The 15,917-nt window shown below is 36.6% G+C and overlaps 1 protein-coding gene across 7 annotated transcripts in view; it reads left to right on the top strand.

Annotated features, from left to right (window-relative positions):
* The window catches only part of dcaf6 (ddb1 and cul4 associated factor 6), a 37,773-nt gene that overhangs the window by 5,892 nt on the left and 15,964 nt on the right, over window positions 1-15,917 (top strand). For all 7 annotated transcript variants that reach the window (XM_048193409.1, XM_048193413.1, XM_048193412.1 and 4 more), the window contains exons 2-10: window positions 714-775; window positions 3,298-3,390; window positions 4,438-4,623; window positions 4,782-4,895; window positions 6,337-6,472; window positions 6,800-7,011; window positions 12,370-12,463; window positions 14,697-14,813; window positions 15,004-15,381. In XM_048193409.1, the coding sequence (XP_048049366.1) occupies window positions 714-775; window positions 3,298-3,390; window positions 4,438-4,623; window positions 4,782-4,895; window positions 6,337-6,472; window positions 6,800-7,011; window positions 12,370-12,463; window positions 14,697-14,813; window positions 15,004-15,381 (1,392 nt within the window). The remainder of the gene's footprint in view (window positions 1-713; window positions 776-3,297; window positions 3,391-4,437; window positions 4,624-4,781; window positions 4,896-6,336; window positions 6,473-6,799; window positions 7,012-12,369; window positions 12,464-14,696; window positions 14,814-15,003; window positions 15,382-15,917) is intronic.

Genomic DNA, 15,917 nt, shown 5'->3' with positions numbered 1-15,917 from the left:
GTAGAAACCCTGATCTACTGATGGGCGATTTCAAAACACTGCTTCATGAAGCTTTACGAATCTTTTGTTTCGAATCAGTGGTTCAGCGCATGAAAGTCACGTGATTTCAGTAAACGAAGCTTTGTTATGTCATAAGGGTTTCGAAATTTCAATGGTTCACCACTGGGAGGCGTGACTTTGTCAGTTTGATACACGCTCCGAACCACTGATTCAAAACAAAAGATTCGTAAAGCTTTGAAGCTTCATGAAGCAGTGTTTTGAAATCCCCCATCACTAGATATTGTTGAATAAAGTCATTTTTTTGGAGCACAAAAAGTATTCTCGTCACTTCAAAGCATTAAGGTTGAACCACTGTGGTCACATGGACTGTTTTAAATATGTCTTTAGTAGCTTTCTTGGCATCTGGAAGTGTTAATTATCTTGCTGGCGATGCAGGCCTCACTGAGCCATCGGATTTTATCAAAAATATCTTAATTTGTGTTCCAAAGATGAACAAAGGTCTTACAGTTGTTGAACGGCATGAGGGTGAGTAATAAATGACAGAATTTTCATTTTTGGGTGAACTAAGCCTTTAAAGGGCTGAATTAAATGTGTATTGAATGTGGGACAGGTCCTTGTTAATACTCTCCTGTGTGGTTTAACAGACAATGCAAATGAGTTTGTTAGTGAAAAGAGATGCTGCAATAAAATGTGTTATTTTTTTTTCTCTATAGGGAGAAGAGAGTTTGTACAACGACTGAAGCTCGAAGCCGTTCTCAATGTGCACGATGGATGTGTAAGTCACTAAAGCCTTTGTTTCACCTGTACTCAAGTCCCCAGTTGTGTCTGATGTTCTTCTTTTTTTGTTGGCTAATTTTTTTCCTCTTGATAAATGTGCCTGTAGGAGAATGTGTCTGTCTGGGTTATTTTGTCTCAGGGGAATCGTTGTGCTTCTATTGTGTGAGTGTTGTGTGTGTGTCTCTTTCTACCCACTTATCGGTGGCTCCTGTTCTTTATCTGTCAGTGATTTAAACTCGAAGGCTGATAGGTGCCAGACAACCACTGGGGACGTCGTTTTGTCAATGCTCCTTTACTGCTGGGACATGTACTCTATTTTAATTGCAAGCCTTGCAAATGACAGACACTCCAATATAATCGTTAACGAGGTTTTAAAAAACTTGCATAACCATAGCTGGTGCAAGGTTTCGGTTTGTTTGTATTAGTGAAAAGGATTCTGTATTTTATCTGCAAACATCCTTTAAACTGAGTATAATAGTAATAGTGAGGTGACCATTGAGCATTTGAGGCCTAAACATGGGCAGAAATACAGCAGGAATAGAATGCAGCACTTTAATATAGTCTGCCAAGGATTGTTCACAATAAGCAGATACAACACATCACGTTTGTAAAAAGCCTGCTGGTAGATGCCATAACTACACCATCTGGCCGCACGGGAGCATTTTTCTCAATTGACCGCCATTCAAAAAATGGCATCTTTGAATATATTATACATTCTGACAAAATATGCTACCATTCAGAATTTGGGTGCAGTAAGATTTTTTTTTTTTTTTTAAGAAATTGATACTGTTATTCAGCAAAGGTGCTCTAAATTGATTAAAAAAATGACATTAAAAACATTTATAATGTTATAAAAGATTTCTCTTTCAAATAAATGCTTATGAACTTTCCATTCATCTAAGAATCCTAAAATAATGTATCACAATTTCCACAAAAACATTAAGCAGCAACTTTTTTTAACATTGATAATAATAAGAAATGTTTTTTTTTGAGCTCCAAATCAGCATATTAGAATGATATCTGAAGGATCACGTGACACTGAAGACTGGAGTAATGACTACTCCAGCACAGGAATAGATTACATTTTAAAATATATTCAAATAAAAAAATGTTATTTTAAATTCTAATAATATTCTAATATATTAATTGTTTTAATGTATTTTTTGATCAAAAACATTTTTAAAATCTTTGAACGGTAGTGTAGGTTTTTTGCAAGCAACATTTAAATCATAAATATTTCATTATATTATAGTAGACAGTAGTAAGTGCCGGATTTGTTCTGGAGGGCTCTAAAAATTGTGAAATTGACTTACATTTTTATTGTCTGCTTCCTTACACATGATAGCTCTGAATAAATCCACTGGGACAAATGGAATACTAGCAGATTATCCAGGTTTTATATAGACCTAAATTACTGATCTGTTTTTTAATTGATTTTGTTACTTAATTGCTATAAACATTAAATAAACATAGACTTTTATATGAGCATAATTCATTGAATGAATGAATGAATGTGTAATAGGGTTGCAAGTAACAATAGATGATGATAAATGTTTCTCATAAAAATATGTGTTTGACCATAAACTACCCTAACATAAATATCTAGTTCTCTCCGTAAAAAGAATATAGAATTTGTGTCTTTTTTTGCTAACAGATGCAGTGGACATTTGATCAGATGGCCTTTCTCGATGGCCTTCCTCATTCACTCTTTTTAAACCATGTCAGCTGATGTATAAAACCAGGACAAATGCACACTGTGCATTTTTAACTTCAAGAAGAGATAGATGTCTTTTATTACCTGGCTTTGGGCTAACGTTTCAGGTTCTGTTCCAGTGTTGCCTCATTTAAAGCAGACTCCCCGCATTCACTAATGACACAGTTCAGGCTGCTTTCAACGCTTGTTATTTTAACATGCAATGCATCTTACTACATCTAACACAATCTAATTCCATCTCCCCACTACACAAAGCAGAGCTGTAGAGTGAAAAGCGGAAGAGCAGAATGAGGGATAAATGCTTAATCCCTCCCAATGATGTTATTTTCGAAAGGCAGCGGTCAAAGGAAATGTACCCTGTGTGATGAGGTTTGAGCTGCTCTAGAAAGGAGAGGAAAAGAGCGTATCAACCTTGAGTTAATGAAATATTGATCGCTTTCTCTTAAAGGCACAGCCAGCACATACTACCTCAGTTCATTTCAGCTCTAAAATGTTAAAGCAGGAATTTATGTGATGGTTAAAATACTGGTGTTATCGGTGGAGCTCGGAGAATGATGTCATCAAATTGAAACTTAGTGGAACACAAAAGAATAATTCTTCAAAATTGTGTTCCAAAGAAGAAATGATAAGGGTTTTTGTGTCAGCAATGACAGAATGTTCAATTCTCGTGAACTATTTCTTTAAAGAAAATGATGGAGACTATGCTAAATAATGGCACGGTTTATGGAACAGAAGAAATAAGTTTTTCTTTTTTAGAGAAAGCAATGTTGGTGTTTATATCAGCTCTTTTTCATGTTTCTTCGAAGGTTAACACCATATCCTGGAATGAAACCGGCGAATACATCTTATCAGGTTCTGATGACACTAACTTGGTTATCACAAACCCTTACAACAGAAAGGTAAGTTAAAGACAAAACTGCTAGAAATAAAACTGCATTTCACTTTTGTACTGCGTGCTACTGTAGGCATAATACTGGATTATTTTGAATCGCAGGTGTACAATCTGTAACATTGGTTATCAGACTATATTAGATTTTTTTTTTTTAAATTATCGGTATCAGTAGATATTGGATAACATTTCCCTTATTTTAGAGGAAATTTATTACCTTTGCCATCATCTAATACTCACTTAAAGTTAATCTTTAAATCAAAGTAATAATTTAATAACACTGTAAAATGTATTTTTTAAATTAAGGATGCATGATATATCGGTAACCATACCGGTATATGTTCATTTTTAATGTTATTGTTATCTGCCTGATAAGAAAATTTGGCCGATATATTAAAGCCGATAAATAATGGATTATTTCCTTTAGCTAAGACACTTCATATGTGCACTGTCCGCCATTATGATTTTGAATTGCGTGAAATATGATTGAAATCACTTCAAAAAGGAAAACACAGTTAAGTGCAACATGTGCAGCGCAAATCTATCATATAGGCTAAATAAAATTCTAATGAGAGCATTATAATTGTGTGCTTGGGACATGGATTTTAATGGTGAGATTTTTGTTTTTATAATCAGGCTCTCAATAATTATAACATTTTCATTTAGATTTATCAGCCAATATATCGGTTATCAGCTTTCAAATATAAAAAATTATCGGTTATCAATATCAGCCAAAATTTTTATAACAGTGCATCCATATTTTAAATGAAATCTATCCATTTTAATGATTTTAGTTGTGTATTTATTTAGATAAAATTATAATTTTTAGAATATAGAATTTTTAATATCAGCCATTTATTAGTTATTGGCAATAACATGAAAATTATTATTATCTGTATTGCTATCAGCCAGAATTTTCTAAACAATCTAGAAAAGTTGATGCGTTGAATACTGATCATTTTAAAATGTCAAAGCTTTATTAAACCAAACTTGTGCTAAACAGTGGCATATTTGTTGACATTTTGTTCAATTAAAATTGTCGTACTTTTGCCTTTAGGTCAAGACGACAATTCGTTCAGGACATCGGGCGAACATCTTCAGCGCAAAGTTCATGCCCCACACTAACGATCAACAGATTGTGTCCTGCTCAGGAGATGGCATCATTTTCTACACACACACAGAGAAGAGCCAAGAAATCAACAGACAGTGCCAGTTCACATGCCACTATGGCACTGCTTATGAGGTACAGGTGTTATTTAAAGAGTGCAGAGAAATGGAAATAAAATCCACAAAGTGTGCTTTTGAACGCTTCTCTGTGTCAGCAGTGTCTTTGTTTGTAGTCGATGTGTGGTGAGGTAGAGGTTGACGTCTCACGTTTTTTCTTTCTGTTTCTGTCTACAGATAATGACGGTGCCAAATGACCCCTACACCTTCTTGTCCTGTGGAGAAGACGGTACAGTGAGGTGGTTTGACTTGCGGATGAAGACGAGCTGCACAAAGGAGGACTGTAAAGATGTAAGAAGGCTTTGAATATGTTACACATATATACCCAAAGGCTCAGCACGTTTCTTCTCGGTAGTGGTCTGGGGAGGGGCTGCTGTACTGATCTGAGATCAGGCTCCCCTCCCACATCCCTCAATGTCACCATTGCAGCTGGTGAATAACACTGATGCAGTGCTGCACCTCAGTTATGTTTCTGAGGAAGCAGCCTCCACCCTCAATTTCTCAACCCACAGAGTGTGTGCTGTGAGTACGGAATTGGCTTGAGGACATGATTGCTTTTTGTTGCTATCAGAAGGCATTTGTTTGTGAGGCAGAGACAGCACACTGCTTGTTGTTTAGATCTCTGCTTGTTTTCTGCCAGTGGTAGGGCTTTAGATCTCAAATAGATTTAATATACAGTACATGTGAAGTGGGATTTTGAACCAATGAGATTTTTTTTGTGCATGGGACTATATTATGTACAACATATTTTACTTAATAGGTGTGCTTGTGCTTTAATAATAATAATAAAATATTAAAATATAAAATAATAAATAAATAATAAAATAATTGCCATTTGGTTCGATATTTTGTTATCTAATGCCATCATCTGAGATACTGCTCTGTCTTCGAGAAACTAGAATTTTTTTTCCTATTTTCTAATGTTGGGGATTGAAATCCCCCCTCCCCCTGATCTGATGCAATAGCATTTTTAAATTTTTCCTTTTTTTTTTATATATACTTTTTGGGCAACTGCCATACTTGCTGTGTACTGCTATACACTACCGTTTAAATTTTTTTATTTTTGTAAATTAAAACTTTTATTCAGCAAGGATGCATTAAATTGTTCAAAAGTAACTGTAAAAAAGATTTCTACTTCAAATAAGTACTGTTCATTTGAACTTTCTATTTATTAAAGGTTCCTGAAGAAAATGTACCACAGATTCAACCATTTTCAACATTGATAATAATAAGACATTTTTCTTGAGCACCAAATCAGCATGTTAGAATAATTTTGAAGGAACATGTGACAGTGAATACTGGAGTAATGATGCAGAAAATTCTGTTTTGCATCACACATATATTATATTTTAAAATATAATAAAAAAATGGGTATTTTAAATAGTAATATTTCACATTATTACTGTTTTTACTGTATTTTTGATCAAATAAGTGCAGCCTTGGTGTTCATACAGACTTGCTTTAAAAACATATTTTTTGCCCTTCAATGCCCTTTCGAATGTTAACAAACATTATTGATTATATTCCAAATGATACTCTGTCAATCCAAAAAAACACACTCTTCTTTCTATTTGCCCTCTGTGTTTGATTCACTAATGTTTATTTAAAGATTACCTGATAACCTGTGCTGCAGGTTTCAAATGTTAAATCCCACATATTTATTTTCTGTTTGTCTATTTTACATCATTCCCCACTTTCTCTCTCTCTCTTTCTCTCTGCTATCCCTTATCAGGACATTTTGATTAATTGCCGGAGAGCCGCTACCTCAATATCCATTTGCCCCCTGGTCCCCTACTATCTTGCTGTGGGCTGTTCAGATAGCTCAGTGAGGATCTATGACAGAAGAATGCTGGGAACAAGAGCTACGGGTGAGAAATGATTCATGTTCAACATATCAGCTTTTTGTTCTTCTTTAAATCACATTTATAGAGGAACAAATACGTGCCACATGATTGCAAGATCTTTCATTTTTAGCATTCGGAGCCAAATATGGATCCGTGACTTTCCTATACCACAACGAGAGGTCTTGAACCCTCATATCTCATTTGAAAAGGATAGCTTATATATTTAAGTTCTCCTAAAGATGATTTCACATCCTCTGAATCACTGAAAAATTCAGTTCCTCCTTCAAGCTAGAAACAGAGTTTTAAATGTTTCATCATGTTGTCCTATAAATGTTTTTTCTGTTTCGCTAGGTAACTACATGGGCAGAGGGACGACCGGCATGTGTGTGCGTTTTGTCCCAGCCCACCTGTCCACCAAATCCTGCCGCGTCACCTCTCTGTGTTACAGTGAAGATGGACAAGAAGTGCTGGTCAGTTACTCCTCTGACTACATCTACCTGTTTGACCCCAAAGATGACCAGGCCAGGGAGCTCAAGGGCCCTTCTGAAGAGCGGCGAGAGGAGGTAAGCTGATATCAGCTGGGTGTTCTTTGGCCATTTTCACACTAGAGCTTATGGTGTGCACCTGAGGTCATTTGTTTCAGAGAAGAGGTCATTTACTAAATTTTAAAAACATTTACAGATAATTCACAATGCTTTACATCATTTTGAACGATAAAAAATGAAAGTATTTTGTCTGTTGTGTTTCTACACTTCAGAAACACTCCCTGAGTTACGCTAATAGGGATTAGAAGTGAAGACAAGTAGAGAACATTCAGATTTAAAGCACCCTGTGAAAATAGTCAGAGAGAAAGATGTGAGTGAGAATTTGTGGAGAGAAACGATAGATTCCAAGTGCAGACTAGTGGAATAATTCATGGAAAATAATTAATTTGGATAAGCAGATCACAAGAACACAGTGTCTCTTTTCTTTTTCACATTGTGAAAGCAGAACAGAAAGGAAAAACTCAAGAACTCACAACACAGAGCTTGATAAGACTGAAACATATCTCTTGCCACATAAGTTCTTGTGATATCAGTGTTGTGATATGATTACGAATACCAAGCATTTCAGTATTTAACTGTAATATGGTTAACTTGAGGTCTGTTATAGTACAATGATATTCAATGATTTAAAGTCACAATGAAATCAAAATTGACAATATATGTATTTTTTAATGAAATATTGCAGTATGCAATAGCACACCACAACGATACAACAATCTAATCAATTCCTGATGAACAAAATTAAGTCCTGCCTTACATATTTTCTTTTTCGAGAAGCCGTTTCATTCAGATATACATCACAATAGGGAACAAAAGACTTTCACAATTTACAGTTCATGATGATTTTAAACTAAACTTTTCAAGTTAATAAAATTCATATATAAATGAATATTTGTTCTTAAAATCTTTATTCTTTGTTAGATTTTTATAATAACTTGTAATAGCCAGGACTATTGGGAATTGTGCAAGTGTGAACCTGTAGGGCTTTCTGTGCACAGTGCACATTGTAAATGAGCACAATATGAATTCAAACTGAAATGTATTAGTATGTGAAAGCATGAGACCCCTGCACCCTCTCAGTACGTGCACTTGATCAGACTGCCACTTCTTAAATTTGAAGCATTCAGACTGTATATTATGTAATCAAATCGCAACCTTTTTTGGTTTATTAATCGCACTTTCGATTTTAATTCCATGAGATGTGCAGCCCTAGTGGAGCCAGACATCTGAAAGTCAAGAGCGACTGGTCTGGGGGGCAAGTGTGTGCAGTTAGTCTGTTCTTGCCCAAGGCAAAAACTAAATAAAGGACTTTTGAAGTTCTCTGCACTCTTGTCTCATGCACTCTGTGTAATCCTCAGCAGTATTGTGCTTCAGCGATGCAGTTTGAAATTAGTTTTGAAGAGAAGTGTCAGAGAGGATGGATCAAAAGACGTTGCTGCTTTGGTTTAGGATGTGGATCACTGCTTGCTGCACTGCTGAGTGACATTCCCCTGTTAAGACTGATTCTGGCCAGGGAATGAAAAAATGAAAAAGGGGTCTTAAAAACCATATTATGGTTTAATGAATTTATTCTGTGAGCAAAACTGTAGAGTTTTCAAAGTACTATTCCTTTGTTTAATGAGGAAATAAATGACTGAGTGCACCTTTAAGGGAATGAAATGGCAAAGGAAGTTAGACAGGCTTTGTGATTGTTATACTATGTACTAACCAGGCTTGATGCAACACGTTTCCAGCAACAAGTAATTTCTCTGTCACAATGTGTTCAGTTTTTGCAACCAGAAAATACAATCGCAGCCAATCAGCCAGAAGCATATCGTCCATTCTGATGTGCCTCTGGATTTTTCTCTTTCTCTTGCTCACCAAGGCTACATTTATTTGATCAATAGTAAAGTAAAAACAGTAATATTGTGAAATATTATTACAAATTGAAGTAACTCTTTTCTATTTTAATATATTTTAAGATGTAATTTATTCCTGTGATGGGAAAGCTGAATTTTCAGCAGCGATTACTCCAGTCTTCAGTGTCACATGATCCTTCAGAAGTCATTCTAATATGCTGATTTGGTAAAATAGAATAGAACATTATGAATCGCTTTACTATTACTTAATCAAGTTTCTTTGATCTAAACTGCCAGTCTACAGACTTGTGTTGTGTTGGGATTGTAGTGGTGAAATGTGCTGGGTCACCGCTCCGGTCCCTTCAGCTGTTGTACGGTGTGATCAGCTGTGTCCGGATCCCCCCGCGATCACATTCCTTTCCAAATAGAGGTGCAGACACACGCAGAGCTCCACTGCCGAGACAGAAATAGGCACCCAGTGCACAATGACTGCCAGCGAGAGTGAAGGAGCTCCTGTTGACTTTAATAAATCTTTGCTACAACAAGAATTTACTCAATTGTTCTGCAATCAGTGAATGTGGAGTGTCAAATTGTTGAGGGCTTATTATGATTTACTTATGAATGGTGTCCAAATGAAACTGAGGTTAACTTCTGGTTAACTAGGTTAAATCAATCAATCAAGAATTCAAATTTACATTTTTAATACAATGTGTATTTATAAATGGTCTTGTAACAGAGCCATTCTGCAAGTTTGACTTAAAATAAACAGCACTTTATTATACCACTAGCACCCTGACAGTCTGCATGTGTCCTCTTCCTGCCTCTTAACTAAGTAAAAAAAGAATAGCTCATTTTATCCCTTCATGTGAAGTGGGAAGAAGCTGCAGTGCTCATTATTAGATTATTTTTAGAATGAACACATTGGTCTCTGTTTGGTCTAATGTGGCTATGTTAGAGCTGGTGCTTGTCTTGTTAATGCACCCGGACACCCAAAATAGAGTGTCCTGACTGACTGAGATGGTGGAAGTGTGAGAGTGAGGCACGTGGCAAGGTGGCCTCGATAGTTTATCCCATCAACATCTCAAGGTCTTTAACGTTTTAATACCATGGACCCCTTGTTGGATACAGAGACCCCCTATTACACATTGTATCAAATTTAGTGTTGTATTTCAAAGGGATAGTTCACCCCAGAATAAATAAAAATTCTGTCATCTTTTACTTGCTTTCTTCTGTGGAACACAAATGAGATCCAATGTTGTTTGGACCCAAGCCTACTGATTTTCAAAATATATTTATTTGGTTTGGAACGGGTCATTGATGACAGAATTTTCCTTTTTTTTTTTTTTTTTTTGATTTTGTGTGTGTGTGTACTGTCCTTTTAAAGCTGTTCAGGGTTTCTTAGGGTGTCTTAAAAAGGTTTTAATTCAAGTCTTAATTCTTAAGTCTTAATTCACCTTTACACAAATTAAGGCCTGAAAAATGTCTAAAATTAGTGCAGAAAGTCTTAAATGCATAAAGTCTTGGCATTAAATGTTGCATACTTTGCAAAAAAATGAATATCTTCCTTAGTATTTTTGTCCCGTTTTCCAAAACAATTATCTAAACATCTTTAAAACAAGATATACTTGAGATGCTGTAAAATGAATTTGAACAAATTTAAAAACAAAGAACAAATTTCTGTCAACAAGTTATGAAAACTTACCTTTGAATTAAGTTGATTTTTCTGAGCCCATTGGCAGATATTTGTTCTTGTTTTAATCATAAACTCACTTCATTTCGATTAGTTTCACAGAAAACAAGACTTCATATTTTGTCATTTTGCATCCTGATTTAAGATTCTTTAGACATTTGCACTGGAAACAAGACAGAAATACTGAGGAAGAACATCCCTTTTTTTCATTGTGATCAGAAGGTACAGTAATAGACACTTCTATATTTTAGTGGTTTGGAGCAGAGGCATTCAAGATACTTTTTTTAATTAAAAAGTAACGGATATCAGTTGGAAGTTGTATTTTTAAACTCTGAAGTGTCTTTAATACAACTCGTGTTTTTTTTAAATGTGCCGTAGAACGTATTTTTAAAAGATGTAATATAAGTCTAAGGTGTCCCCTGAATGTGTCTGTGAAGTTTCAGCTCAAAATACCCCATAGATTTTTTTTTTATTCAGTTTTTTAACTGCCTATTTTGGGGCATCATTAAATATGAGCCGATTTAGGTTGCGGCCCCTTTAAATCCACACGCTCCCCGCCCACGGTGCTCGCGCTTGCCTTTAACAGCATAAACAAAGTTCACACAGCTAATATAACCCTCAAAATGCATCTTTACAAAGTGTTCGTCATGCAGCATGTCTAATCGCGTAAGTATTTATTTGGATGTTTACATTTGATTCTGAATGAGTTTGAGGCTATGCTCCGTGGCTAACGGCTAATGCTACACTGTTGGAGAGATTTATAAAGAATGAAGTTGTGTTTATGCATTATACAGACTGCAAGTGTTTAAAAATGAAAATAACAACAGTCTTGTCTCCGTGAATACAGTAAGAAACGATGGTAACTTTAACCACATTTAACAGTACATTAGCAACATGCTAACGAAACATTTAGAAAGACAATTTACAAATATCACTAAAAATATCATGTAATCATGGATCATGTCAGTTATTATTGCTCCATCTGCCATTTTTCGCTATTGTTCTTGCTTGCTTACCTAGTCTGATGATTAAGCTGTGCACATCCAGACGTCCTGCCCTTGTCTAATCCCTTGAACATGAGCTGGTATATGCAAATATTGGGGGCGTACATATTAATGATCCCGACTGTTACATAACAGTCAGTGTTATGTTGAGATTCGCCTGTTCTTCTTCGGTGGTCTTTTAAACAAATGAGATTTATATAAGAAGGAGGAAGCAACGGTGTTTGAGACTCACTGTATGTCATTTCCATGTACTGAACTCTTGTTATTCAACTATGCTGAGGTAAATTCAATTTTTAATTCTAGGGCACCTTTAAAGAACATATTGACATATTGTGTTCCCTTATTTATTTAAATTTATTTAGTCTCAAAAAGGTCTGTAAAAAGTCTTACATTTACCTTCATAAAACCTGTAGAAACCGTGAGCATATGTATAGTACAGTATTAATGTATTTATGATGCTAAATCCATTAAAATAATCATTATTGTTGTACAGAGTCATTACATTTGAGTTGTACTACATGTGTGTGGCACAAAGAAACATTTAGTTAAACTTCAACTTCTTATTTTGAGCTCTGGTTGAAGTAAAATGAATAATGTAATTGAAATCCTCAGCTTTTAATCCATGAGGATGTTCTGTTGCACTTTGTAGGGTAGGGCAGCCAAACCCTCCTTTACCATTATTAGATCTCCCTTCATGTAAATGTTTGTTGGTCAAAATTCCTGCAAACGTGCCAGTCTAGATGATTCTAAAGTGAAGTCAAGGCTTGGGGTAGAGAGTGTTATTTTTAGGGCGTCTGAAAAGTTTTGACTGTGATTGACAGCTCGTTGATGTGTGTTTCCACAGCTGAGGCAGCCCCCGGTGAAGCGCTTGCGTCTGAGAGGGGACTGGTCGGACACGGGACCACGCGCTCGGCCTGAGAGCGAGAGGGAGCGTGATGGTAAGATGAGAACACGCAGGCATGCCCTATCGGTGTCACAAATACTTAAAACATAGCAGCACGGATGGTACATATACACGGGTGAATAAACACAGAGGGCTCTGTTTACAAACACACTTATTGGATGACTTCAGATTAATGCACCAGGAATGGATCCACAGATATGTGTGTTCTTATGTCAGAATTGTCGTTGATTGATTTTAATATATGTAACATTTTCCATCTGTTGAGGCAAACATTACTTTTGCTGTCTAAAGGCCCGTACACACCGGGACGAATATCGCACGCGTTTATCGTCAGCGTTTTTCGAGACGTTTTTTGTGTTCACACCCAAGCGATTTTCACCGGCGATGCGCCGAGTTAAAGTGCAAATTCATTCCCTGACAGTATGTGGCGCTTGTGCTTAACGGTAGTGCAAATAAACATAATATGATATTAATAAAGTTAAAGAAGATAAAAAAAAATGCATATATAAAATGGCATAGGCCTACATTTTATATATATATATATATATATATATATATATATATATATATATATATATATATATATATATATATATATATATAGTCAGAAACGGTAGTGCAAATATGTCACAATGACAGTAGTGCAAGTGAACGGTAGTGTAAATAAACATATTTATGAAACAGACATTCTCAACTATATTTCTTGAATGTAAAAGAAAAAAAAAGTAAAAATACAGAATACACATCTGTGGCAGAGCACCCATAGTGTGCATCTCAATCAGCTCCCTAGTTCACTAGTCAGGGCACTGATCAGGGAGTCGGCCACATTCATTTAAATGGTATACTGATACACGACCTAGGAAGCTAGGGAGCTGTTTGAGATGCAGGGATAGTTTGTAGGGGTCTTCCTCGTCTACTTACTTTCTCTTCGTCGTCTTGTGTGCTCGGCAAGACCGTTTTGTGCTTGAGCGCCACCAAGTCGTGTTTTACTGTAACTTCAGCAGCTCCAGGCACGTGAACAAAAGCACCAATCTCATTGGTCGGCCAGTTTTTAACGCGGCGCGTCAAACCAAAAAAACGAACCCGAGGCGTTTTTTTAAAAATGACGCTTTTACGCCTCGCGTTTTTCGCGTCGGTGTGCACACTCACATTGGCGCCCGTTGTTTAGTCAGGAGGCGTTAAACGTCGGCGAAAATCGCGCGCGCGGTGAACAGGCCTTAAGGGTTGTGAATTTGAGCTAGCAAGGTATTTAGCAAAGGTTGATGTATTACCTTTCTTCATGTAAGTCGGCCCTCACCATGTTTAATACCTATAAGCCCCTTGCTTATGGCTTTTTCTGGTGCTATCTATGTAGTTAAGCATTGTAAATTACACCACTGTAATCACCAAAAATATAATAGTTAATTTAAAAAAACTGTTTTTCATTTCAGTTATTTTTATTTTATTTATTTTTATTATTATTTATGGTATTTTGGACTGACAGACGTTGTATAAAGCAGCATATTTTTATATGAAAATCAGAAATTCCTAGTCAGTCACACCACATCAAAAATAAAGTTCATAAAACCAGAAAAGTATAACCAGCCCTCCCTCATGTTTAATACCTATAAGCTTCATGCTCATTGCTTTTTGTAGTGCTTTATTGTAAAAACGCTTTAAATGACACCTCTGTAATCGACAAAAACATTTTTTTTAAATATCATTATAATAACTTATTTCAAAATATCAGTTATTTTTTTATATTGCTATTATTTTTTTATTATTTTTTATTATTTTGTTTTATTTTATTTTATTTTATTTTGAAAAGTTAAAACATTGCAGCCTTGAAGCCTCAAGACCATCTTTCATTGCTGAAGAATGTCTCAGAGCTGAAACTATTCCTGATTTACCCCAACTCATTTGCACATCCACTTCATCTCCAGCTGTCTCCTCTATGAACAGAACTGTTATGCGCACTGGCATTCTCCTCCATTTTTTTTTTAATGATCTGAAGCCCTCAGTCTCCACTGTCTCTCAATACATCTTTAATCTCTCTCAGTACCTCCGACTATGAATATCAACAACACTCAGTCCGTCTAAAGGGGGCTTGTTAGCTTTTCACAGGGATTTAGTCCAAAGACTGCTTCACTTCACTACTTCCTGGTGTATTGCAGCGAGCTATTGAAGCAAACATCAAGTTTCCAGTGCTTCTGCTTTCTGTGAGTGGAAAGATTTGAGGCTCTGATCTGATTTGATATTGATTATGAAGAGATATGTTGTCTTTGCAGGAGAGCAGAGTCCAAATGTATCACTCATGCAGAGGATGTCAGACATGTTGTCACGCTGGTTCGAAGAGGCCAGCGAGGCCCAGAGCAGCAGAGCACGCCCACAAACTCGACCCAGAGGTATAGCAGCTCAGATCCACAATGCATTGATTTCAACTTTGATCCTATTTGTCAATTAACATCAACCATTGAATGGTGCATTGAATCTTGTGTCAAATGAAAGGGTGTAAAGTCTGTAATTGCTGTAAATGCCCATTACTCTAAATTTACTCTTAAAAGCTAACCTTGATGTTTGATGATTTGGCTCCAGGTACAGCGGCTCGACCAGAAGGGACATTTGCGACCTCAGAGGCACACACTCAGGCACAAGAGCCCGCTGAGGTGTTGGCTGAAGGAGCGATGGAGGTGGAGCCGCCTACCCCTGATGCTGTACTTACACCTGCTGCTCCTACTGCACCTGCAGAGCCTCTGCCCAAGTCTGTCTCCTCCTCTTCCTCCTCAGGCTCCTCCTCCACAGTGACAGCTCCTCCCCCAACTAGCTCATCCTCCATGGAGAGCGCTGCCTCCTCCTCTCTCCTCTCCTCCCCAGACACAGATCAGAAGAGCCAGGATGAGGTTACACCCACTCCCTCAGCCACACCCACTCCTTCAGCCACACCCACCCCATCTAGAGAGGCAGCTTTATCTGGTAAGATGACACAATCGACTAAACAGTTACTTTTTTTAGATTGCATTTTATCATTTATATGAGACATTGAGCATGTTTACATGCACATAATTTGCCTTTTAAAGAAACAATCCACTTTTTTTGAAAATGGGCTCATTTTCCAACTCCCCTAGAATTAAACAGTTGAGTTTTACAGTTTTCGAATCCATTCAGCCGATCTCTGGGTCTGGCGGTATCACTTTTAGCATAGCTTAGCATAGTTCATTGAATCTGATTAGACCGTTAGCATCTCGCTCAAAAAAATGACCAAAGAGTTTCGAATATCATTGCGCCTGCTGTACCCATGGTACGGCAGCAAATCATTACGGCAGCAAATCATTGCGCCTGCTGTACCCATGGTACGGCAGCAAAGTTCCTTGATTATTACGCCGGAAAGAGAATATAGTTCCTAGCCATATCGGCCTAGAAAATCGCAACTTTTCATTTTCCGTCAGTCTTAGTACATGATGTAACTACAGAAGAGTCAAGTTTTGAATAGGAAAAATATCGAAACTCTT

Source organism: Megalobrama amblycephala, linkage group LG6 (assembly GCF_018812025.1).
Source record: "Megalobrama amblycephala isolate DHTTF-2021 linkage group LG6, ASM1881202v1, whole genome shotgun sequence".
Lineage (NCBI taxonomy): Eukaryota > Metazoa > Chordata > Actinopteri > Cypriniformes > Xenocyprididae > Megalobrama > Megalobrama amblycephala.
This window is presented reverse-complemented; position numbering and strand designations above follow the sequence as displayed.